This window comes from Apus apus, chromosome 1 (genome assembly GCF_020740795.1).
Source record: "Apus apus isolate bApuApu2 chromosome 1, bApuApu2.pri.cur, whole genome shotgun sequence".
Taxonomy (NCBI): Eukaryota; Metazoa; Chordata; class Aves; order Apodiformes; family Apodidae; genus Apus; species Apus apus.
The window spans coordinates 58,345,230-58,372,613 of record NC_067282.1 but is presented as its reverse complement, the minus strand read 5'-3'; the positions used below and the strand labels follow the sequence as shown (position 1 = coordinate 58,372,613).

Here is a 27,384-nt window from a genome sequence, read left to right as displayed (position 1 = left end):
ATACAGTAAAGGGATATTTACTACAACAGCATATGTCTAATTTGAACTGAAATCCTAATGTGGACATACTCACTGGAGCCATGGTTGGATGTTCCACTCAGCAACAAGAGTAGGAAAGCAGCTTTTATGCCTATGAATTTCAATCTTTTTTTTGTTTATTTTTTGTTGTTACTTAGTATAGCATTATTCAGCTCAAAGCGAACAGGCTCTGGGAACCCTTTGCTAAAATCACATCAGACAGACACTTGCAGGACCCCAAGCTGCCTAATGAAAATAATGACATTTTTTCACAGTCCTGTGAAAGGGTCATGGGCATCAAATTCAGGATAATGTAGTTAGTTTGAGCTCCTTGCTCTGGGGACTTATTTTATCTGTTTCAAGTGCAAGACACCATCCCTGTTTTTCCCCCACCTTTTTTTCCTCTGCCTGAGGTATCTTCCCTTTATGTACACGCTATTTAGTAGTTGCTGAACTTTTTACTCTGTTTCATGTGCAGTTCAAGGCCAAGTATGGGGAACACATAAGACTGCTGATGCCCCATCCCCACTCCAATGAGCAAGATACATTTCTTCACCATAAATGTCAAAAATAGCCTCAAGTATCTGACTTTTATGGAATGCTAAAAGTCATATCTTGTATTCTGCTTGTTTTTTAGAGAAAGTTGACAGCTATGGGGACATGAAGGAAAAAAATCTTCACTTATAATCACCATACTTTTCCACACTATGAGAATGGATTGAAAGCTTATAAATTTTATTTGTAACTTAGTTATAAATTAAGCCCTGGGTACTTAAAGAGAAGAGCTCTTTGATTAATTTTCTATATAGATCTAAACATGCAGGACTATACCTCAGTGACAAGCAGTGATAGTTAGAGCAAATGCCCATTAAAACGAAGATTCAGAAGTGAGTAAAAAAACCATAATTAATCAAACTGATAAACATTAGGGAAAATTTGCCAATTTGCTTGTGTTATATCACTCTGTTTTAGAGCCTCCTTTATTCAGGTATTTTTGTACAAGTGTGATTACAAAGATGGCATAAAATGTTTGCAAAGGGGTTGCCAAAAGCATAGCATCAGTTCTTTTCTTATATCTCCCCACACAAGAGCACGAGGATTTGTGGGGACTTCTAAAACTTGAGATTATTACTGCAAGGTTTCCTTCCTTTGGAGAAGTAAATTTTAAACTTCTTCAGATTACTATCAGCTGCACCAGGGATTCAAACAATGCCAAGAAACTAGAAACAGAATCCTTAAAATACGGTTACACACTTCAAAGGATATAATGACCATTTCACAACCAGAAAGATGACCCACTACCTGGTGTGACTATTGGTCAACACTACCTCATTACTCTAGCTAGGCCAGTGTCACTAACAGCAGCATTCATCACTTCAGATTTTGTCCAAAATTGAGAAGCTAATTTTCAAAATAACTTTTGTTAAATTCTATGGCCTATTTGAGGCCACACATAACGACGATCATAGTCCTTAATGGTTTTGAAATAGTTTATACATATAATAACATCAGACTACATTCGTTAGGTTTCTGAATGCTTATTCTCTATGCCGTATTCATTTCAGTAACAAGCTATAATATGTTGTATGCCATACATGACTGTATATTCTATTATGACAGTCACTTTACGATTGCTATTCTGTAAAACAGTATTTTCCCTTAAGACAGTTAAGCAGAACAGGGAAGCTTCTCCTCTGAAACTTTTAGCTATACAAAAAAAACCCCAAAGTAATTCAACATTGCCAAGTACCTTCTTTATCATCATGACGTACGATTGCATCCTGTATCGTATCAGCCAGATTAAAACGAACTCGATGACTCTTTCCATGTTTCAGTTTTTTCACGTAGCCCTCCCGTTTCTGGTAGGCTTTTTCTCGTTCATAATATGCTTTTATTTGGTCGCAGCGCATCCGCTTCACCAGCCGCTGCCGCTGGCCGAGAGGGAGGGACTCCAGCAAACACTGCTCAATTTCCATCTCATGGGACCGGAAAACATTACATAGCTGGAAACAGCCTGTAAGAAATTAAAGACAAACACATTTAGATCATGCAACAGTGTGTCTTCAAATGTGGCATGAAGCCTTGTGGAGAACCAGCCTCCACAAAAGATGTCTCTCAACCAAACTGACGGCGATAGAGAGACTTAAACAGGCAAAAAGAAAATGAAAAAGAAAAAGAAAAAGAGAAAAGGTGGCAACCCTGCAGGGAGGGACTGCAGGCTGCAGGCTGAAGGACAGGGAGAGCCAGCCCCACCTTGCTGTGTTTGCAGCCAGGACCCAGCCCCTGTAGGAGCTGCACCTTGGGGCTGGGAGCTGAGAGGACAAAAAGACCAATCAAATGTGAAGGGCCGTTATAGGTCGTTGCTGCCTGTTGTCTGCTGGTGCTGGAAAAAAGGAGGGAGAAGAAAAGAAGACAGAAGACAGAGGAATAGGAGGCCAGATAAAAAGGAGCCTTCTGTGGCTGGGAAAAGGAGCTTGTCCCTGCTTTTTCTCATGGAGCCTGCTCAACGAGGAGCGAAGAACAGAGCCGAAGAAATGGAAGAAGGGAGCTGGAGCACACCAAAAAGCTGGGATCACTGCTCGCTCCGCAAAGCCTCCGTCATCCAGCGCTCCTAAAGCAGCCCTTGCAGCCGCGCTCCCGAGCTCCAGCCACAGCTCCAGCCGTGTCCCTGCCGTCCCCTGGCCTCCAGCCGCTGCAGCAACCCCAAAGGCCCAGCAGCCACAGCTGCACCCCCAAGGCAGCCATCGCAGTTACTCCTGTCAGTGTTTCTGAGCCAGGAGTAGTAGAACTCATGTTCTAAGTTGTATACACACTTAGATTCTTCTTATGTGAGCTAGGTGCCCAAATCTGTAATTTCTAAGGACGGTCAGTGGCCCAAGTAAGAGAGGTTTTCTCTCCTTAGTTTGATGGAACAGCTTTTGAAGGAGATGTAGACTCAAGGCACCTTGGGCAGTTAAGAAATACTAAAACTAAGCATTATTGCGCAACTTTAATTAGGTCGCTTTTGTCGACCCATTTTGCTTAATCTGTAATTACATCATTAACCAGCTGAGTAGGTGCTGACTAAATGACCTCTTTGTTGCTTGACGTATGTCAAATCTACTGAATATCATTCAAACTCTGCTCTGAAGGCATAATTAATAATTTCCTGACAGGCCTTTGTAAAGCTCACATCATCATAGCATGAAAATGCTTCACAAATATTTATTTTCATTTATAAGGAAAAAAAACAGGAGAGGGATACAGGGGCATTTTTATCTATCTCCTCTACTGAAGAACTGAAGGACAATTTTCTTTTAAAATCACTAATTTTGGGGGTCCTATTCAAGAATTCTATATTCTTTTATTGAAATTTTTTTGTTTGCTCTAAAGGCATAAGATTCTATCAACTATTATGTATCATGAAATCATAATAAAATACTATCAAAGTGCTAGTCCTAGGTCTGCATGCTAATCACTCCATACATTATATCAATTACACTGCATATTTATATGTTACATAAATTCAAGAGGATATTATTTAATTATAGATTGTATATTGCATTCTATTATATATTCCATTACATATTATACATATGCACTATGAATTAGAACCCAAGGTCTCAAATCAGATTTCCCAAAATGGAGGAGCACACATTAATGCAACAAGTGCCCCAAATGTCGTGTTGAGAAACTCCGTGACTGAAGCAGACATGGAATACCATTCTACAGGTCAAGTTCAGTCTACTTGTTTTAACAGAGGCTGCCCTTTCCCTCCTATAATTTCTGTTCATTTCTTAGCATGCCCTTCTAGTTAGAAGAAAATGAGTTGTCAAAGTAAAAAAACTGGAAACAAGTATTGGCTTGCATTAAGCCAAAACACAAACCCTTTCTTTTTGTATGTCAAAAGCCAACAACTTCTTTATAAAAAAATCTCCCATTTGACCTTAAATGATATGTTTCCTTTCTGAGCATATGTTGGAAAAGACAAGGAAATTAAAGGGTAGCTCCCTAAAGCTGCAGAGATGAAACTTCACTCCCTGCTTCCATCCCTCTGTTCAGAGCACTGAGTAAAAAAGGAGATCTGCACTCAGACCACCCGTGTTCCAAGGCAGTTTAAGACTGCATCTCCTTTCTGTCACCATAGTATTGGGGAATAAGCAAACTTCAGATCTTCCCTATTAGAATTGTTAGACTTTGTATAAAATATCTCAGTACCCGGGCCTTAAGCCTACTCAGTATTTTTGGCTTTTAAGACTCTAGTCCTGTACCCTAATGCTTCTGAAGCTGGGTGCAGTGCCTGCCAGACTCTGAGGGAAACCAGCTTGCTGTGTTAAAACTATGTTTGACAATGCAGCTCAGAGTCCAACTGTACAAGAGTTTTACTTCTGCTCTGTTCCTTTCTTGTCTTTCAAGAAGGGAAGGAGCTCTTGGGCTCTAACAGGCTACAGCTGAAGTTGCTGTCTGTAACTGGAAAACTCAACTGAGGTTGAGAACTGTTGCTGTTGTTCTAGTCTTAGCTGTAAATCAGTGTTGTTTGCTGACAACTATATCTTTGCAGACTTTAACTGTATCTTTGCTTTTCCTCACCTTAGCTCATGTGCAGCTTCTGAGGAGGAACTGGTGGTGTTTGCTGCCACATCACAACTGAGAGTGGTGAAAGATGTAAGGCACCTTTGTTGTCAAGAGTGCTTTACTCCTTCAGAATGTGAAGTAAAACAAATTATCTTAATATCTTGGTCAAATACAGTGCAGCAAAGATGGGCCCATACAGCCACATTTCAGTTTCAGGAAGCATGTGGCTGTCTTAAGTGTGCTCTGCCATTCCAGTGGCATGACTTTGAGCCTGTGAAACTGCCTATTTGTTCCATGAAGAGTGATTGATGCTAGAACTGGCCTCACATACTGGTTTTCACTGTGAGGCTGGAGTCAAACAACGCAGGCAGATTGAGAAGAAGACTCTTAATCCACTTGGGCACTGATCTCAACTCTGAAGTAATGAGTTGCAGATGGGATTTTTTTCTCTCAGCACATCTGGCACCTGATACTTGCAATCAGCATCTGACTGTGGATATAACAGCTTCAGGTCAGCAGCCTCTTTTGGTTAAGCTGGACATAAACAATATAGTAAAGGTGCACATAAGGCAAACTCTCTGAATTAATCTTTCGGATCTCATCTTTAAAGCATGTAATGCTCGGTTCCAGTTTTAGAAACAGGCAGATCCCTGCTTTTAATATGGCGGCCTAGAAAGCGTGCAGAACTACTGACGGCACAAGAGGCAGACTTTCTTGCTATCACACCAACGGAGCCAGACTCAAACCCAAGAGAGTTATAGACGGAGTTATAAACATGTTTCTGGAAGACGTTCTAGGCATTACTAGCCCTCTGCCACTTTGAGCACGGTGTTAAACACCAACATTGTATCAGGCAACTGTGTCTTGTCTGGTGGAGTCTTGAAAATCTCCATTAATGGAGAACTTCCAAGTTCTATCAGTAATCTGCTCCAGTGCTGCACTGCCTTCTATCAAAAATGCCTTGGGATTTTTTTTTTTTTTTTTTTTTTTTCCTGTGTGTGTGTGACCATTACCCCTTGTTACTACTGTTTCTACTGACAGGAGTTCAGCTCTGTCATTTTTGTAATTATCCTGGTAGCCTTCTGCTGCCATCACTCCACTTCCTCAGTGTTCACCTGACACTGGGAGTATCAAGATTACACATATACTTGCAGCTGCAGCTTCACTAGCCCAAGGCAGAAGTGGACAATGACTTCCCTCACTCTGCTGGCCATACTCCTGCTAATATAGTCCACTGTGTGGTCTGCCTTATTTACAGCCAGCATGCAGCTCTGGCTCCCATTCAACTTTCCATCTTCTGTAAACCCTGCATCCTCTTCAGCAGGGCTGCAGCTGAAGTCAGTCAGTTCCCAGCCTGTACCAATGCACAGGGTTAGGCTGTCTCAGGAACGAAAATATGCACTTCCCTGGTCAAACTGCACAAAGTTTCTGTTAGTCCAATCCTCAGGATTAAGCTCTTCCATTTAGAGTACGCCAACCACTCTGTCCTAATTTAGCATTGCCAACAGCAGCAACAGCTTCAGCTAAAAAAACCCAACCAAATAAACAAACAAACCCTTGAGGAAAAATAGCTGCTAAAATCCTCAACTTTATTAGGTGGGTGTAAACAGTTACTATTTAGACATTGATGACTCAGCTACAGCCAAGCTTGAAAGAGAAACTATTAGAGCTTCCTAAAGAGTAATCTCTGTAGCAGGTCTGTCCTTCCTTTTCTCTTCTGTATATGAGAAAAAAAGCACAAATCATCAAACTGTACAATAACCTTGTCCAAGATCAATTCAAATAGCAGAAGATACATGGAAAACATGATTTCAGCCAAAGTTATGTATGCTAGTCAGGAGGCAGTATGGTAACATGAGGCTTTATGAGGAGCATCTGAGAGAACTGGGGTTGTTTAGCCTGGAAAGGAGACTGAAGGAAGATCTTACTGCTTTCTACAACTACCTGAAAGGAGGTTGTAGTGAGGTGAGGGTTGGACTCTTCACCCTAATAACAAGCAATAGGACAAGAGGAAATGGTCTCATGTTGTGCCAGGGGAGTTTTACATTGGATATTAGTAGAAACTTCTTCACTGAAAGGGTTATCAAACACTGGAACAGGCTGCCCAGGGAGGTGGTTGAATCACCATCCCTGAAGGTGTATAGATGTGGTACTTAGGATCATGGTTTAAGCACTGCACTTGGTTAAGTTAGGCTATGGTTGGACCCGATGATCCTAAAGGTCTTTTCCAACCAGAACATTTCTGTGTTTCTGTGATTCTATGAAGAAAGATTTGTGGGTAGGGAGAAAGGTTGCCTTCTGAATCAATTTGCATGGGAGTTTATATCTCATTACATAAGATACCATATTTGAAGATTATTTTATGTTGGTTTTGCCTCAGTGTATGACAAATTACAGTTATGTACAGTGATTTGATAAGGTCACTGTGACCGTCATGGTATATTGTGCTGGAGAACTCATTAGCAGTGTCTCCATCAAATCACTGAAAAAGCTTACCAGGGTAATATGTATTTAATTAATTGCCCTGAACCAAACTACTAGAATAAACATGATCGTTGGTATGTATCTGGTTTTAAGGTCTGTGTTTCTGTACAAGCACACAATATAAAAACCTTTATAAAAAAATGAAATACCAAAACCAGAGATTCTTTTGTCATATCACATTATTAACTAGCATGGGACAAAACAAGTCACTACCACTGTAACTAACAAGGGGGAAAAAATGTTTCATGAACGCTTGCTAGTGTAGAGCTTCTTCACTGACTGGGTCCACCCTGAACCACGGGAAAGGGAAGCATCATCGCTACAAAACAAGCTGTTTATAAAATTGTAATAATTTGCTCACAATTGGACAGAGTGCCTATTGCACTGCAACACAAATCATGAGCTTGATCCTGCCTGTACAAACAATGGATTTCTGAGTAAAGAGAAACTGCTTCCTTTGAATTGTCACCAGTTCTCATTGTGAAGGTGAGAGAGGAGTATTCTGTGGCACTCTAAGCTCCAGCTCCTGAACAACAGGATAGGGGAATGAAATATAAACAGAAAGAAAGAATGTGATCGCTACAGGCATTTTCTTACATTGCCCGCAGGTGATTTGAGCCCAAGTAACTTTATAGTATGTAAGGACACTTGCCATATCTCTTCCTAGAAACATTATTGATACAGCTTTCCTTTATGTTTCCATTTATTACGGCTTTATGTCACTTCAATTTATTCACTTGCTCTGGCATTTAAAATAGGGATTCTAGTCATCCTAAGAAAATGCACCTCAGATGGTAATTCACATTGCTGGGGAGAGGGGAGGTGTTTGATAATGTTCCTATCTAATTTGGATCACATGTCAGGAAGCATTTCCAGAATGTGAAGCTGAATGCCTATATACAAGTTTGCACAGGCAATAAAAAAGAGTTTGCCACTGTGCCCATATGTACTGTATTTTGACTTTCCATGTGATATAAATATTTGCTGCTGTAATTCAGAGATGCGAGTACTCCTGGACCCTGGCAAGAATGCATTTTGCAAGGTATGGCAGATTAAAAAAACTTGTCTCTTTATTAAAGGCACATGCACAACAAAACTGCTGGCATTGCTTAATGCAGCAAGCATTAAGGTGACACAGAATTATGGTGCATAATGCTTAAAACTACAAATTTGCAGATGCTAAGACATGCTCACCTTCTTTTATGTGAACATTCATGTCAGTTTTGGTCATATTTTAAACAACGAATACCTAAGCTTCTGGGTGTTTGAAGGACTACGGTCTTTACAGCATAGAAACAAAATGTAGAAGGCTTAAATTACCTGGAAAAATGGAAACTCTGAGATTCTGAGAATATCTTATTGAGACTGCTACCTCAACAATATTCTTTAAGCATCTTGACCTCCCTAAAGGAAAAAAGGTAAAAAACCCCTCTGAAACACACACTGTTTTTGACTTGGATCCTCTGACACTTTAGCTCCAATCTTGGTCTTTTCTTGTGAATAATATGGTAACAGTCCCTCTCCAAAGATACAATCAAACATCTACATTCTAATTTAAATACCTGAAATGCTCCTGAATTTCAGAAAGGTAAAATATTTGAGAATTTCAACAAATTCCATGAACTGTTAAATAGATTAGCATTCATTAAGTAACAAAAAATTTATTTATTTATTTATTTTTAATAAATACTGTACCATTACATAGCAATATTAAAGCTGGGTAAGTAAACATATTAACAGTACTAAAAAAATATATGGGAAAAGCATACCGTGAGCAGCAAGTGCTTTGGCACTTCAGATCCAGACACAAGGATGGTGTAATCTGTGCAGCTTCATCCAGTTAAAAAAGCTCAATCAATTTACACCCCATGTTTGATAATAGAAATTAGTCCAGAAACTAGAGCACTGAACCTTTCAGAAATGCACTTTGCTGTTACACATCTTAACTTTACTATACATTATGATTTCCTACTATCAAAAATGCGTATTTTTAAAATGTATTATATTAAATTACAAATAATAATTTATTAGTATTTATGTAGCTGAAATTAACTCCATATGAAATCTATTGTACAAATACAACAGCCTAACTGAAATTATGGTGTCTGGACCACAGATCAATGCAATTTTATAGGTGGCCTCTTGAGAAATCGGAAGTTATTACGTATCATCTACTGATTTTCCAGTTATAAAAAGAAATACCTCTTACCCACAGAAGGGGCTAGATTACTTTAAATCCATCTCAAATTGCAATGTGAAGGTCAGTATCAAAATACTTGGATTTTAAAATCCTTTGTTCGGCACAGGGAAAATTATTTACCATTTGAACAGCCTCTCCATTATGTTTATTAAGCTGTAACTGAAGCATGGTGCTCATAACCACTCAGCCTGATTTTAACAGCTAAAGTATTTTCATCAGATCAGCAGTGCTTTGCTCACCATACTGATGAGCCCATTCCTTTTTCTTGGGTCCCCTCCCCAACCCACAAGCAGATAATCATGAGGGAGTAGTATAAATGTAAACTATTTACCTTGTAAAGAATGCAAAGAATTCAATTAATGACAAGTCTTCTGAGAGTAAATTATATTGTAGTAAAGGATCTGATGTGCTTCTCCTGCTCTTGGCTCCACAGAGCTTCTTTTGGGTTTAATTACAAAGTTAGGGCTCTTAAATGACATGATATACAAAGCTTCCTCATTTTCTACTTAATACCCACCACTGTCTTTGCTGAAGAGCAATCCTGAGCACATTCAAGTAACCATCCTCTTATAAAACCCTACTTCTCTGTGCTGCTCTCCAAGAACCTTTCGATGTGACTAGACTGGTAAGCAGGAATTGCAATCAATTTCCAGCTTGACACCAAGGAATAGTTACTTATCAGACACTATTAATCAACTCTATAGGCTTTCTAAAAGACTCTATTATCTATCTATCAGCAATTCAGTGATGTTACAGCAGTATTCTTAAAAAATTATTGTATTTAAATAAAATAATAAACCAGTTTGGGATCTTACCTTTACAGTGAGAGAGCCTGAATAATAATAAATCAAATATAAGAGAGGGCTTTGCATTGTCATTTGTGATTTATGCCATGTAGCAGTCTGTAACATATGGATATTTTATGTTCTAGGCAAAAGTAATTAACTGTGTGCCAGCCTATTCAAGAAGCACAGCCACACTGCCTGCCCATGCATTGGCCTTCAGTGTCATGAAACACAGGTTTCAGATGCACATGCAAAGGCTCTTTCTTTTCTTTTCCCTGGCTTACAGCCCAGGGAATTCACAAGTATGACTGGTCTAAGAGGAACTGCATATATCCCAGAGCAGTAGTCCTCATGTGTAGATCACATCCAGAAACTACATGGATGCTCAAGTTCATACTGTTCCTCTTGGTAAAGCTGCTGTTTCCATATCTTTACTGCTGTCCTCCTTCTGTACTCCCTTGGAGGACGAGACAAAGGTGCAGTATGGATTCCCACAAACCACAGCATACTCCAAGTATGTTCTGCCTCAAAGATGAGAACTTCTTGCAAAAAAAAATCCTTAAAATGCCATTGCCTGCTATGGAGCACTGGAGTTTCCTACTGAAAAAAAACCCTGTGTACTCTCAGAGATGAGAAAAACAGATTAACCTATTCATGTCTTCTGATTCAGTATCCCACGTTATTGAGCTTTTAGGAGATGAAAGTCTGTCCTCAAGATGGATTCAGGGCTTTATTGTAGCATCTTCAAATAACACCTGTTCCAGACAATAGGCTGAAACAATACCTATCACTCTTATGGATTTTAAGGAAGGCTTTTGACTAACTGAGTCCATTAAATTTGGGATCCAATATCCCCTTACCAAAAAAAAAGAAAAGAAAAAAAAAAAAAGAAGGTTGATTTTTAATACCTTAATTACAATACATAAAAGAACGGCAGGAAGCAATCTGTGGCTCTCTAGCTAACTGTTACATACTGGCTCATGTTCACATGAAGGTTCATAGAGAAAAAATGAAACATATCTAAACTGCATAGCACACGGGCCTGATTCTCCTGTGAATGCTGTCCTGTTCTGCTGCAAGATATAATTACATTTTATGTGGCTTTTAAATTTCACAGTGTCTAAAGTGGAGACTGCACTGCAACATAGTGGAAAAGAAATTTGCAACTTAAAAACAAAAAAGTGTTTGTGGGTACTAGTTCTTTTAAGTAGTAGGAAAGTAAGTGTAGACAGCGAACAGTGTTCGATGCTATGAAGTCTTTTGAAATGGAAGATTGAACAGTGCATAAAGCACATAATCTGGGGGAGTTTCACTCACCCTGTGTATTAGGAGAGATGTCTAGATGTTGTCCATAGCCTTTGCCGTAGAGAGTGCTAGCTGGAACTGTTGAAAACTGAGCCAGTGAGCTAAACAACAATCCTGTAGACCAGAGGAGGACCAATGCTTTTCCCTGTTTTTTACCAAGTGCAGGCAGACTTTCCAGCTTTTCCTATGAATGCTGTCTAGTCACCTTATCTTGCAGCAAGGTAAGCAGAGTAAAGGGCAATTCTGCATGGCAATGTATTGCAACCCAAGAAGAAAGCTACTAATTTTAAATATTTTTAGCAAAATATTGTAAGTCTCCAGGTCAGGATGGGGAGAGTCAAAAGTAACCAGAAAGCAACAGTCATTTGACTCAAACTGATTGCATTTTACATTTTTAACACATAGCTATATATAGACATGTTGGAAGAAAAACTAAATAGGCTGAGCTAACCCTTACGAACTTTTCTTCACTTTTGGATCTACAAGTTTATGTCACTCATTATTTGGCATTTCCAGAAACAAGCAATGTATATTTATTAGATTAATACAAAGTACTTAATAAGGCTTGTCAGTCACAAAGCCTTCGAGAAAATAACATCAGCACATTTGGTCATATTTTAATAATCTGAATTGCTATAAATCACACCAACAGCAAGTAAAACTCAGGAAGCTCCTAATCAGAAGGCACAATGAGATCAAAGAAGCTCCTTGCTTGCCAAAGGATAATAAAAAAGATAAGAAGGAAAAGATGAGAAGTCCTCTAGTAAAAAAATAAAAATAAAATAAATCTCCTAGTAGTCCTTGCACAGACGTGCCTGTCTTTATTTGGCTGTAATGCAAAACTTATGAAGTTGCAAGTAAGCTGCGAGGATAGCAGTTATTTCCTTACAATGCAGTAAATGGAGATGTAACGATACATTTCTCTCTAGTCCATAGTTCCAGACAGGACAGGGAGGAGGGGAGGATGTGCATCTGGGAACAGATGCACTGGAAAACTCTTCCTGCCATCATGGACAGTATAATACAAAGGGCTTGTTAAGCAGATCAAGGACACTCAGATCACAATAAATGATGAAAAACACTGAGACTTCCTGACACTTGTAAATCTGCAACTTTTAAGGGTGAATTAACACATAGCTGCACAGTGAGAAGCCAAAAATTACAGTTGCTATTCTTCATCGGTACAGATATAGTTGAACAGCAGCAGAAATAACCAACTCTTTGACTGTAAATTAACGTCTAAAGAAAACAAAAACAAAACAAAACAATCAGATTGTTTCCAAACCTGAAGCAGTTCTTTCATCACAGATATTTCCAGATATCATTGTTTAGGCTGCATATATGCTAGGACTCAAGATGCACACAGCATATGAGAATTACAGAAAACACAAGCAAAGCCTACATAAATCAAAATTTGCAAAAGCTTGCATGCAGCAAATCTAGATTAAAAAAAAAAAAAAGAAGTATATGTAGAGAAAGACAAAGAGGATATTCAGCATCACGCATCACAGGTATTCAAAAGCCAAAAAGGAAACAGTGGTTGATAGACCTAACCATAAGGTTTGGCAAGCACACAGGAAAGGAAATCCTGTGCCAACTGGACTGTGGTTCTACACACAATCTAATCATTTACAGATATTACTGTAAAGTAAAAGCAGATGGAAAACTAGTTTACAGCACAGTGGAGCTCACAAAAATTCTGCAGCAGGGCTAGTATGTAGGTCTTTGGTCACTGTTCATTGTATATCAAGGGACTGGCATCTCAGTTTTCAAACAGCAAAAGAATTGGAAACAGGCCCTCCTCCTTTCTGCAGAAAGGCAACTTCTGCAGAATATTGCATCCAATTCTAGACAGTCAAATTGGAGCAGTTCAAAAGAAACTACCACAAATGGTTCTGGGGCCTGAGGGACTGATTTATGAGGAAAGATGAAAAGAATTAAATATGCATAGCTTAGCTAAGCTGTGACTAAGGAGAGACAAGTTAACAGAAATTTGAAGGGTGAAAGGGAAAAAGAAAGATTACACATAGTGAAAGGAAAGGGAATTTGGAACAATAAAATGGATTTAATATAGTGTAAATTTAGGCAGAGTATCAAAATAAAAATAACACACATGGATAAGATTTAAAGGTAAGACTGCAAGATTCCTTGTTTGGTATACTGGCTGGATAGTCACATAAAAGCACCAACCAGTGTTTCTGGCACTCAGGGCAGCTCCCTCACTCAGCTCTGGTACCTCTTGAGGATGGCTGTGCATGGTGCTCTCAAGAGAACCTTCCAGTAAAGCGGAGAAGCAATCTGGGAGAATTTCTGGTACAGAGAGCTACACCATTGGCATCTGAATGACTTCTCCCTGCCTTGTTCTGGGATGGCAGCTTTTGGCTATGTCTTAGGTGAGCCTGGTTAGAATAGCAAGAATGCTCACTAAGGCTCAGCTGGATCTTCATGGATAAGTGAAAATGAAAGTAAGCTGAGCAGCTGTCTTGACAAGAGTTTACAATAATTTGTTAAGGTCACCTTCCATATGTACCATTTAGCATTATACTCATGGTCAGACAATACTATGCACAGTTGCACAGACACATACAGAATAAGAAAAAGAAGTGCAGAAAATCACTATCACACATGCTTGTGAACAATATTACTTCTGGGTTAAGTTAAAATGAGGAAATCCTGGTGACCATGTGGAAGAAGATAATGAAAAAGGAGAAGGAGGAAAAGAAGGAGAGGGAAAGGGAGAGGGAGAAGAAGGAGGAGTGTTAATGAATAGATTCCTAGGAAATAACTAGACAAACATATAAAAATGCTTCAAAGCTATTGAAGAAACTTAAGTAAAAATCAAAGAGAAATTATTATTGTAGCTTCAATGTTACTGCTCACAAGACAGAAAAAATGCCTCTCAAAACCACAATAAATCTATAGTCATTGGTGAATAGTAGGAGTTGAGTATGCCACTTAATTGCCTTAAGAGCTTTACTTTTCACAATTGTCTGCATGATTTACACATGCCACTTCTGTAACTAGTATTAGCACTGCAGCTAACAAAACCAAGTAATTGCGTACAAAGCAAAATATCTGAAAAGCAAGATATTCACTTAATCTGCAATCTGAATGTAAAATTTCTCCTGTTTCATATAAACTGAGTGCTAAGTAAGGGATACACTGAGTTCACACATTTTCTTAGAACCTCCTGCAATAAGCTACCACAATAACCTTTCCACAAAGAGTGAAAAAAGGGGAAGTTTCTACATACCTCTCTCCCTCCTTCCTTTTCCTCAGCTTTGACATCACTTACAAAACTTTTCCAGGAGAAAGCTTTGATTCCTTATATACTACAAGGATCACATTTGAAAGCCACTGACCGGTTTTTAAAATATGACCTTAATAAATCCCTCAATTTTCTGTTCATATCTTTACAAGGTCTCATATATATTTTATATGTCATACTTCATGATAGGATTTGCATTGAGTGGCACCACAGCAGGACTCCACCAGCCTGAGGTAGTATGGCCCAGATCTGTTGCCTGTCTACATGCTCTGAATATCAGTTCAATCTCTTCTGAAAAGTCTTACGGCATAGAGAGACATTCTCACTAGGATTTATGGTCAAAGATATCAGACCCCACATTTTCCTTCATCTCAAGAATAACATTTTCTGTTTCAAAATCAATTATGAAGAAAAAGAGAGTAAAGCACACTTCCAAGTGAAAACTCTACAGGAACACCTGTATTCTAGCTGGGTAAACACCTAGTAATAAATGACCAAATGCTCCTCTACTTCTGCACTGTGCCCTACTGTCCGCATACCTGGCCATTTTCCTTCTTACTGGCTAAAAAGAAATTAAAATGGAATACATCCCAGCTCTCTGAATCACATCACAGATGGGGGAAACTTGTCACAGACAGTTGTCTTTCAGTGTACAATAATTGTCACTGTCAAGGAAAACAGATCTGGTGATACTACATTGGTCTTTCTGCAGGTTACAACAGACTGACCCATGTTATCTGTTACCTGAGGGTATTTCCAGCAGTCAAAATACTAGAACTTCAAGATTTCTTTTAGTAGCTCTTATTTTGCTGTCTTTACGCTGAATGCAGTTGCTTGAAAGCAAACAGAAAATACCCTTTTAAGACACAATGTTTTGTTGTGTTGGTTTTTTTTCAATTGTTGGTGCTCCTTTATGATATGTGTATAATACATGATAGCTAGCTAGCTAAATATAAATGGCATAAGGACAATTCTTCATGTGTTCCCAATCAAATGAAACTTCTGTTGACTTAATGGATTTCCATTTGCTTAAGAACAAATTATAATTACTTCAACTTAAAATTCTACATGCTTTAAAATAACCATGTTTATACTGTGGCAATTTTGATGCAGCTGTTAATTTCATTATGTACAGATATTTCTCTTTGCTTTTACAACGTTCCAACTGTGCAAGACTTACCATGATGCAGTATACTAATCTGTCTAAAATGAGAAAGAAAAGGAATAGTGATTATTTGCAGGAAGAAGTTACTTTAGAAATGAAAATATGTCCCTTAGCCTCAACATTTTCACAAACCTTTTCAGGAAAAGTGGCTACATTACTACAATTCCACATGTGGAAATGAAGAGCTTTAAGGTTTTTTTGCTGTTCTCTGCTCTTGCAGCAATCTTCTCAAAAATGTAATATCAGAATTCTGAAGCTTCATGCATGCTGTGCCAATATAGTAAGAAAATATGAGACCTTGACCTTTACAATTTTCTTTCATCTTATTTTCAAGATGGCTAGATTTATTTGCTGTCTACAGAATCACTGTATCAGAATAAAAACACAGTCCAAGTACCAAAATATAAGTGATTGATTTTTCCTTACAAGTTCACAGTAAAGTTTTCCACAGAAAATGCTGATGCTTCTCTCTCATGACAGATTTATTTACAGTGGGAAACAAAATGATGACACAGAAATTATTCATAAGATTAATCTAATTTCCATGAAAAATATTACAAAAATAACCTATTTTACTTGAATACAAAGTTAGAAATCCTGTAGCCTTCAGTTGTCCAAGTTCATATTGCTTCTCATGCAATTACTTCACGATGTATCTTTTTAAAAAACAATTTAATATGAATCTTCATCTTAATGTAATTCCCAAATGCTATTCTAAGCAGTTGTTATTGTTACGAAAGTTGTATTCAGTTGTTCCTGTTAGCAAAATGTTATTAATATGAAGGCACACTTGACAATTTTTTACAAAAGTGCAAGGATAACTGGGCTGCTGCCGGCCCACAATATATTTTTGTAAATATCACTTGCTATGTCTAAATACAGATACTGTAGTAAGGGTTCTTTTACCTCTTTCCTGGCACCCAGTGTCATGATTTCTAGTTTTTTAATAAATAAATAAATATCTAGCAAAATAAGCTAGTGCTTAGGATACAGAAGTCCTAGCATTCATGGGTTGTAAGTAATTTCCTTTTTTCCTTCTTGGCCTGTACCTATACTGTATTTACAGGGAGAGAGACAAGAGTTTAACAGAAGTAAAAATGTTCTAGCTGTGGCTCTACTTTCATCAAGGTTTGTATGATAAAAACCGTTTGTCCTTGACTGTACAATTAAAAAGCAGTTTTACCTAACTTTTCAGACATCCTTCATTACATCTGAATTATTATACTGACCAAACTTAAAAAAAAAATAAATAAATCTGTTTTGTACATCACTGGTGCACCAGACTCAGCTTCAGTCTTTCAAAATACAGTAAGTATTACTGTGTATGGTATAAGCATTCCTTTTCTGTATTGTTCATTATAAGTTTATCAAACAAATACCTTTCGTCAAAATCTCTTTATTCCCTCAGAATTGCTTTGGGTATCTTCATGAGATCTAGAAACTCCCAAGCAGTGGCTCAGTACACACAGCTGCCCTTTTCACTCTTTCTGAGCTCCTGGGGAAGGTGACCCCTGCCTCTTCCTTCCAGTCTCATTTTCAGCAGGCAGTTCTTGCTCATGCCAGGCATCGCATTTCAGCAACGATCTTAACTTAACCTTATGCCTCAGGTCACAGTGTCATAAGCATGTACAGGGAAAAGGAAGTTTTCCCTGCAGCCATATTGTACTTAACTCTCTTATTGCAGAAATAAACCAAGACATGAGAGTTTGCTGATACCATCCTGAAATACCAACTTAAACTAAAGGAATGGCTGTTAAATAGGGAGTGGTACAGACATCCTGCTTATGTTTACAGCTCTCCTTCCTACCACCTACATAATTTTTACTTGAGCTCTTCATCAGTGGCAGAGGACACCCAAGATGACATGAGAATTCTCTGGGACACCATAAAATGGACTAAATAAGTTAATGCTACCTTCTGCCCAACCTGCAATAGAAGAAATCCCCTTCGCTGGCAGGAGAAAGCACTTTGAAGACTTTGCTAGCGCTCACACCTCACTATCTAGTCCCACAGAGCACTTATCTGTCAATTTACAGAACCACAGAATTACCTTGGTTGGAAGATCATCGAGTCCAACTGTTAACCTAATACTGACAAGTCCTCCACTAAACCATATCCCTAAGTACTATGTCTATAAGACTCTTAAATACCTCCAGGGATGGTGAGTCCACCACTGCCCTAGGCAGCCTGTTGCAATGCCTGATAACCCTTCCAGTGAAGGCATTCCTCTTAACAGCCAGTCTAAACCTCCCCTAATTTATTTGGGTTGTCACATACCCTGCACACATGATATCATAGAGACAAAGGGTTCCTATATTCCAGACCAAGTTGAGGTCTCCAGTTCTTTTCAGGCTCCTCCTGACAGGCTTGAGAGGTGGGCACGTGCAAACCTCATGAAGCTCAGCAAGGTTAAGGATAAGGTACTGCACATTTGTTGGGCAATCCCAAGCACAGTTACAGGTTGGGTGGAGAATGGATTGAGAACAGCCCTCAGGAGGAGGACTTGGGGGGTGTTGGTTGATTAGAAGCTCAGCATGAGCCAGCAATGTGCCCTTGCAGCGAAGAAAGCCGATCATGTCCTGCATCAAAATCATGGGCTGCATCAAAAACACTGTGGCCAGCAGGTTGAGGCAGGTGATTCTCTGCCTTTAATCTGCTCTCGTGACACCCCACTTGGAGTACTGTGTCCAGTTCTGAAGCCCCCAGCATAGGAAAGACATGGAGCTGTTGGAAGAAGTCCAGAGGAGGGCCATGAAGGTATGGAGCACCTCTCCTGTGAAGACAGGCTGAGAGAGTTGGGGTTGTTCAGCCTGGAGAAGAAACCTTATAGTGGCCTTCCAGTACCTGAAGCAGCTACAGGAAAGCTGGGAAGGAACTTTTTACAAGGGCATGTAACGATAGGACAAGGGGTAACAGCTTTAAACTGGAAGAGGGTAGATTTTGATTAGATATTAGGAAGAAATTATTCACTGTGAGGTTGGTGAGACACTGGCACAGGTTGCCAAGGGAAGTTGTGGCTGCCCCATCCCTGGAAGCACTCAAAGGCAGGTTGGATGGGGCTCTGAGCAACCTGGTCTAGTCGGAGGTGTTCCTGCCCAAGGTAGGGAGGCTGGAACTAGACCATCTTTAAGGTTCCTTCCAACCCAAATAATTCTATGATTCTATTATTCTTTTCTAATTCAGTCTAAGCTACTGCAACTCACTCTATTGAAACACAGATGAAAATTCCCAGGCTGTTTCACAGTGAGAAATCTGAGATGAAGGTATAATGTGTTTCACCCACCATATTGTGTCTTCGTCCACAGAAGAATCAAGTTCGAGTCCCTATCCTCTGTAAAATAAAACTAACATATCATATCCCATCTTACCCCACCCCTTTCCAAGCTGTGTGAGATTCAGGTAGACCTATCATTGTAACACGTGTCTGGACCCTCAGAAGACTCTGGGTGATGTGAGAACATCTGAAATCCTTGGCAAAAGTGGACAGGCTGAATTGGAAGTGCTAAACAAGAGTGTAGGATGATATGCCTCTTTCCCCTGAAGTATCCAGGAACGTGCTAATGCAGTCAGCCCCTTAACCCTGGTGAAAAGGGCTAGAGACCACCACGGGTGAAACTCATCCAACTCTGTTAAGAGCTCTAATGGTTAAAAATTTTACTGAAATACAAAGTGCATCGAATGGCAAGCTATAGAAAAGTGGTGTAAAATGAAATAAAATTAAAATCATAACAATAATCCACAAAATTTACTCTTCATTCATGAATATGACGGTAATTTTGTTACCAAATAGTCAGTGAATTAATGTGAGAAATACTCGTGATTACATCTGTAAATTCATTACCGCTTGCTTTGGCCTTTCAAGACAAAGTACATGACTAAGGTCTCTGGCATTGCAGACTAAAGTCAAGACTGAATCTTTTTTAATGTAAGGAAAGACCTCTGTAGTAAATGGATTTTTTATAATATTATGATTAGGAGGCATTGAAAAGAAGGAATAAAACAGTACAGACTACAAGGTATCTGAAGAGAATATAAAAAATTTAAAGGCCAAATCTTTCAATACATCTTCTCCTCTAATTAATTTTCTTCACGGACAATCCTTGACATGTATTCAGATGCTGAAGGTAATGAGGGCTAGATGTTAGAAATAATTATATTTCTTTAGTACCTTGTTTCAAATCCTGAATTAATTCTCCAATAAGCATCTAAGTAGTATTTCCATTCCAGACCTCTGTAAGTACTGGTCTGTAACAAAGCACAATTCAGTGTTTCATAATTCGAGCAAAGGATAAAGGAATCAGAAACTGAGATAATCCCAAAATAATATAAGTACACTCTGATGTTTAAATTTGATGATCCTAATAATTGGATAAATTCACTTGCATCAGAGTTTCAGCTGGTGTGACTATGACTCCTCAGCAGGTTTTAAATTCTGTTTGTATTTATGCACCTTTACAGCATTTGCAGTGTAAATCAGACTTTCGAGTAATGAATTTAAGTCTCTTGACTAAAGTACTGTTTTTCTTAGTTACCTTTGCAGATCCCTCAGAGGATGTCCAGAACACAGGTGGAAAACCATAGCCATAACAAGTAAATGTTATAAAGTAAATGACATAACTGGATATACCAGGGAGAGAAGATAGCAGCAAGGTGCTGCCTAATTTGAAAAATTACATTCATGTGCACAATCTGTCACACAAATCATCAAGATAAAATGGTACCCAGCAGCTGGCAGACAACATGTGGCACTCTCCTATGTACCACTCACTGTTCTCTCTTCTAAATAGCTTACGCTAGCTGACTGCCAAGGAGAAGCACAGACAAGGCCAGCTCTCAGCAGCAGTGATACTTGGCTGCAAAAAGGAGATGGGCACTAGTACTGACAACATGAGCTGCTCATACAGGCAGACAAGTATACAGCCTGTGTTTTAAGTGCTACAGGTGCCAGCTGAAGACAACGTGATGGCTGCAGCAGGCCTTACTCCAGAGCATTATTGGGATGAAAGACATCACTGGGCATGGCCCCAGACAATCTGGTCTGACCATACAGCTGCTTACAGCTGAAGGGTGGACTAGAGACCTTCCAAGGTTGGATCCTGAAAGATCTTATGACAAGATGGTAACAGTATGTTTCATTTCACTCTCCTAGTGGGAGGAGTGCACTGAAAAAAAGGCAAGAATATTAGTAAATATCTCTTCTCAGCTCAGATCTCCATGCTTAATCTCTACAGAGATTAAAAAAACAAAGTGCAAACACATGGAAAAGCAAGGCACAGAGAATTAGTTCACAACTTACTAGCCTTCAAGTCCTATTAATTTTTATCTTTTAGATACTTCTCCTCTCCCCTAAGTAGACTGACAGGATAGTGCTCTGCAAACAGCCTCCCTCTGGTTCAATGTCTTTTCCCTCCGATACAGAAATCATCTGTAAAATGGGTTAAAAACAAAGCAGGGTATGAAGGTCAGATCCCAACCCCTGCAAGGTTCAGCTGGTCTCAGCAGATCTCAGAACATCACTGGTGTTGCGATTCTGCACTGAGCCCTTGCCCACATTTGATCCTCCTGCTACACAGCTGTCTGCCAAACACAAACATCAGCAAAACTATTGGCATGTTAAGTCAAATAGAAATGCTCAGGGGAGGGTCACAGAGGAAGTGTATCGCCTTCTCTAATTACAGGTAGAGATGGCAGGACTTTTGCCAGTTCTGTCTGGCAGAGCACAGGCAGTAAAAAGCCCTTCTGGTGGGCTCCAGCCAGCATCCATTGTCTTCTAAAGCACACGTCTTGGAAGGAAAAGTGCTAGGTGGTAAAATACACTGATTTAGTGAGAGATCACTAATTACAAAAATCCACATTTGGAAAAGAGGAAACAAATAATATTGTCTAATGCTGTACATTCACCTTTCCTTCTGCTGTGTTTTAGTCCCTCATCCCTGCCCTCTAACCAACGCAATGAACATCACATGTCATTGTCATTTGCTTCCTTTTAACAAGAGAACCTCACGGTCATCCTGACCTCTTTCCAATTAAGGAACCTTTAGTTTCATTGTCGAGTTACATATTTAATATGCTACTGAACATGCACATGCCCATATACATTAGCTATAGTTTCACTTTAAGAAAGTAATTTCAAAGTGAAGAAAGACCAAACAATACTTTTTCTGACATCTTCAAGGTAGTTATTATGCTGCAAATTCCTCATTTGCATTTATCAAATCTCATGACAAGCTCATAGACTTATTCTTAGAATGCACCTTTAAAACTGTCTACAGTACCTGTGCTTCTCCACATGAACAGGCAATTTAGGCTTGTAAATCCCACAAGTTTTAAAAGCAGTTCCATACACAAGTCCCATTGAATCCAGACAATTTTCATGGTACACTTAAGTCATCAAAGACCACAGTCTGGGGAGAAAACCTTTTAAAGCAATCTGCTATTCATCATGTAAAAATGGTGACTTAATCACTAGAAGTCTGAAGTTTTCAAGACCTGAAGTAAAAATTACCTATGGCTAACAAACTACTACTGGCTGTCCAAAGCAAGTATCTAAACATTAACTCATTTATCAGATGTAAAATGAGCAATGTCCAGTCAAATCCTGGATGCTTTCAAAGGCAAAACCAAAAAGATCAAAAAATGTGCAGCTAGGAAGACAAACAGCCTTGATAGGCAGAATAAAAAAAAATGCTGCTAGGAATTTTCTCTGCATTGAATCAATACATATAACATAGATACTAATTTAATTCTTTAAAGAGACAGCTTCCATGACTCAAGGTTAAAAGTTCTTTTTTTATATAAGTCTCTCATACCAAATAGCTAAATATTCTGATAAGGAAGGGGGATACAAACATTTGATCTACAATAGATTATGAGATGTGCTCATAATTAGGAAGCTATTCTCATTTGTATTACCCTTATAAAGTGGAAGAGTCATGTCCAAGGTTGTCCTTACAGGCATCTTTAACATGAAGCTACAATGACATGTTTCTTCTCTTTTGATATTATTTTCTTTGGTGATTAATTTCAACAAAAGTTTTAAAAGCTAATCAGTATGAAGTCCAGAATGAGAGCTTTATCACACACACAATGAAGTTGCCTCTGCACAGAGGAGAAAAAGAAACACTCTGCTCTGCCTGCATATTCACATGCAAAGTAACAACTCCCCTTCCCCACTACCACGTTGACATCATGCAGCATCTGCCTTCGACTTTTTGCATATGCATTGAAAAGACACGCAGCTCAGAACAGAAAAAGACAGTTTTTAAATCAAAATAACCATTTTGTTACTTACAGCATTTGATAAAATGGTAATGAGACATTCTTTCATTTCAGGCTGTAGTCTTTCTACAGGTTTCAACATTCTCTTCTGCTACAACTGTCATGCCCAGAAAATGCATTATTTAGAGCCCTTCCTCAGGTATCCGGTATACCTCAGAATACATTATTTAACGTAGTGTCTGTTCCAGGATCTTGCAGAGGCTTCCAAGTCATCCTCACCCGACTGCTGGAGTTACGATAAACCTCTGTGTGTCTTGAACCATGACTACTGCACGTGCTATTGTAGTACAGTTGATTGACACTGCTCCTAATCCCACATCCCCAGGAATAGAAAGATTTAATTGGTGTGCACTTGCAGCCACATTCTTCCAGCACTGAGGTGTGCTGCTGCACTGCGGCTCTCACAGTCCTGCCAGTTAATGGCTTTTCAATAGCTTTCAAATGGCAGCAAACTAAGCTTGATGAGTGGGCTTGAATGAAATAACGGAACAAGGGATCTTAAATTTTATTTATGCATGCTGTTGGTGTTCCAAATGTGACCAGATTCTTAGCTAGTACTAAAAAAAGGATTATTTTTAGTTGCCACTAGTTGCTGTGTGAATAGGAAATTCATATAGGCTACCAAAAATAATCACATTTTAGCATCACAGATCCTTTTTCAGTATGTTGTAAGGTAAAAGTCAGGATAGAGCTCACAGCCATCTTCAGAATTTCCTAAATGAGTGCATTTAAACTGAGCTAAGAAAAACGCTTGTGTGTACATTCCTTAATGTGTTCTTGTTTTGTCACTTCTTTGTATTACATTTCATCTTTTTCAGAGATGAAATATTTCTGACAGAAGAATGAAACTGCAAGCTCTGCATGGTTTATATCATGATTATGTGCATGTTATCTAATGATATTCTAATCACTGACGGTAAGACAAAATGCCTAAGAAAATGCATCACTAAGAACAAGTCCCTACGATAATTTATCAGTCTGCAGAATAGCAAGTCAATGTATACTGACGCATTACCCAGTTTCAGATTAAGGGCACACAAAAGGCAGACCTGCATTGTATTTTAAACACCCAGACTGCATCATCCTCTGAGCACAATTCCTGCATTACTCTACCAAGAACAATCACCAAGGAATTGGGTTACTACTTCTTTGAGAAGCCTGCAGCAGAAGTACAGTAAAATATTTTTATAAAATCAAATAATAATTTAGGAAAAAGACGGTCAGAGCAGATTTACATTTGCTTACCACGTGTCATGCTTACCACAGTCATCACTTCACTGAACGAGAAGTGTCGTAAAGAGAAACTGATAGCCCACCCATTTTTAAATCTTATACTCATCTGAATGGTTCTTACCTACTACATTTTGTATACATATCATTTTTAACAGATACAAAGTGTTGAAGGGACTACAAATAGTAAAGTGTTTAACTCATAAGTGAGACTAATGCAGATTCTAGTAACTATTCTGCAAAGTTCCCACAAGAGTAGAAATATATATATTCACAGGTTTCCAGTGATCCATTAGCAAAACCCCTTGGTGAAATCTCTAAGCTCCTAAATTTGGTTTTAGATATAATATGCACAACAGTAGCTTTGTAGGACTAATTATGTTGGTGTTTTTTTTCCTGGAAACATTTTTTCAAAAGGAGAAAAAAGTATCTAGAAATAACCAGGGGAAACAGGGATAAATTATATAAAACAGAATACAGTAATTACATTACCATGGAAACTTTTTACTGTAAAGCTCAGAAGTTGAAAGTAATTAAATGTATCCAGACTTTCTTTCACACCCATATAACACTAGGCTAGTTTGGGCCATATGGCTTATAAAATAAACATGCAGAATATTTCAAGAGGCAATGTTAGTCACAGTTCATGAGCAAGTGTCAAGTAATCTGACAAACAGCCCTTTGAGCAATACTTTTTGGCAGAGACACTCCTGACAGGTTCATCTCTGATAGTACTCTCAGGCTGACAGACTGCCCTGTCTAATAAGATCACCCTTCCACCAACGAATGCTGGCTGAAACCAGGAGAACTTGATGAACACTGGTAAAACGGACAAAAGATGCTCTTCTGAAGAAAGAGATAAAAGGAAGAGGAAACTTTTCTGATTTGGACTTGGAAAAAATATGGCAGAAAAAGTATTTGGATCTGTCTCATTTAATGTTTAAAGTAGATGTTTATCTATTGAATTGCCATAGTGAAAACTGAGGATGGTGGAACTTACTAGCATTTATGTGACAGGTTAGACTGCATACTCTATCCTGCAAACAATGGGAGAGAAGCATAGCCCCTTACAGTGTGTATTGTTGAAGATCAAAATGAAACTTGGGTTTGCTTGCATCTAGACATTTAGAGTTCAGACAGACTAGGCCTTGGTTTGCATTTTGCTTACTCTAAGTACTTGAGATACTGGAACCTTAGGCTGCCCGGAACTACTGTTGCACTTTGGTTAAACTGTTACCTGGAAAAGTACTAAGGGTAGATTAATACAGTGAAAAAGCTCAGAAGCAAGCCCTCATGACAGTAAGACAATACCACACAACAGGAAGAGGGCCAGCTGAAACCAGAATTTGAGGAACTATAATTCAAGAAACGAAGAAAGAGACTGTTCTACCTGGAGACAGCAGAAGACCAATTAATTTCAGGTGCATCTGGAACAAAAGATGAAGTCAAAGGCTCATGCAGAAGAGACAAGAGAACAATCACCTTGGGAGAAGATGTACTTTAAACAGACTGATAGGATAACGGATTGTGTGCAGGTTGCGTGGACAGATTGTGAGGCTTGAAAAGGCACAGGTAAAAATCAGGTGGGGTCCCTCTTTGCAGGCACCCAGCTTGAGCTGCAAATATACTGAATCTGTGTCAGAACCTAGGGTCTGAACAATTCTTTAGAGTCGGAGACTAAGACTGGATCCAGCTGCACCCAGATCCAATCTAAGAAGGAGTTTATGGAGCAAGGGAGCCAGTTTGAACCTCACAACTTGGAGGGAGGGTCCTTCCAGGCTCCAAGTATCCCAGCCAACAACTATCAAGGTACAGGATAAACTCTTTAACATATATTTACATCAGAATAACTGGGAACAGAGATCTGCTATTCACACAGTTAACACATCTCCAATTCCTTCTCTCCTAACATGCAGTAGTTCATGTAAGCAGGGAAGCACATAGGACTGTTTGACTAGGGAGGGTCTGCAATGCTACGCCATAGCTGGGGATTGCACTTTTCAGCTGGAACTTTGGACTGTTCAAGGCCATGGGGCAGCATGTACCCACTTACAGCAGGACTCTGTGGCCTCTGTCCTCTGGGAGCCCACAAGACAAAAATGTGTGGTTATTTACTCAAGTATTAATGTCAGTCTGCAGGTGAATGAAAGAAAGGCAACAACTTTTGAAGAGGTGACACCTATCAAAGAGAAATTTCAAAAGCCCTTTCATTTTAGAATATTGCATATGCTTTTAAATTTTTTTTTACTATATAAAACATTTTGTTTTATTACATGGATAATTATCATTAGTGGTCTTTGCAAAAGAAGTGAAAGTTTAAATGGAAAGAAAACACTATTGTATATTGCTGTCAGCAGAAAGTTTTGATGCATGTTGAAGGGCAGCATTAAAGGTGCACAAAAATAAGGAAGGAGGAAAGGTCCCAGAGATATGTGAAAATTAAAACACTAGGCAGATAAAGGGAATTAAATGGAGAATGAAGAGAAATGAGAACAAGGGATAAACGCTAGTGTAGAAACAGGATGAATCTTGAGGACAACTGGCAGCTAGACTTCAGGCAAAATGAAGCCAGAATAAGAATACTGAAGAGGGAGAATCCTGGTCCACCTGTTGGAAAGACACATGATTTCCACTGCAGCCTTTGCTAGGCCACAAGATAAAGGAAACATAGATAGAGAATGAATTGCAGTATTCATGGTAGTGGGTGTCCATCTCATAAGCAAAGATTTCAGGTATGAGTTCCTGACTGAACTTCAGCAATGAAAAAGAAATACTTGAAAAAAAAAAAAAAAAAATGAATGACACTTAAAACCCAGTCATTTAAAACTACGGAAGTATATCTGGACAAGCTCTAAGTGCACTGTAAAACTGCTTCCTCTGAACATTAAGGAACATAGGCACGTTTTCACTCACAGCCCCACTGGTTTCAAGAAGACTACATCAGTGTTTAAGTATACAAAGAGGCACAAATGTACTTGGACTGGGGTACAAAAACTGAGCTGGTATCAAGCCTGGTGACAAAACACTTAACACTGATGTATTTGATTTTGTTCATCTTACCAGAAATGGAGATAAAATAGAAACAAGGTCAGAAAAC

The 27,384-nt window shown here is 38.9% G+C and overlaps 1 protein-coding gene across 6 annotated transcripts in view; it reads right to left on the bottom strand.

Annotated features, from left to right (window-relative positions):
- Window positions 1–27,384, bottom strand: part of MYO16 (myosin XVI) — a 365,593-nt gene that overhangs the window by 260,448 nt on the left and 77,761 nt on the right. For 2 of the 6 annotated variants that reach the window (XR_007888391.1, XM_051608257.1), the window contains exons 1-2: window positions 23,071–23,270; window positions 1,769–2,032 (exon numbers count right to left, since the gene is read on the bottom strand). Coding sequence is in view for 5 of the 6 variants with exons in the window: in XM_051608257.1 (XP_051464217.1) it covers window positions 1,769–2,032; window positions 23,071–23,098 (292 nt within the window). In the remaining variant the exon portion in view is untranslated. Of the gene's footprint in view, window positions 1–1,768; window positions 2,033–22,054; window positions 22,075–23,070; window positions 23,335–27,384 lie in introns of those variants that run through there. The other 4 variants (XM_051608256.1, XM_051608258.1, XM_051608253.1 and 1 more) reach the window with 3 other exon arrangements.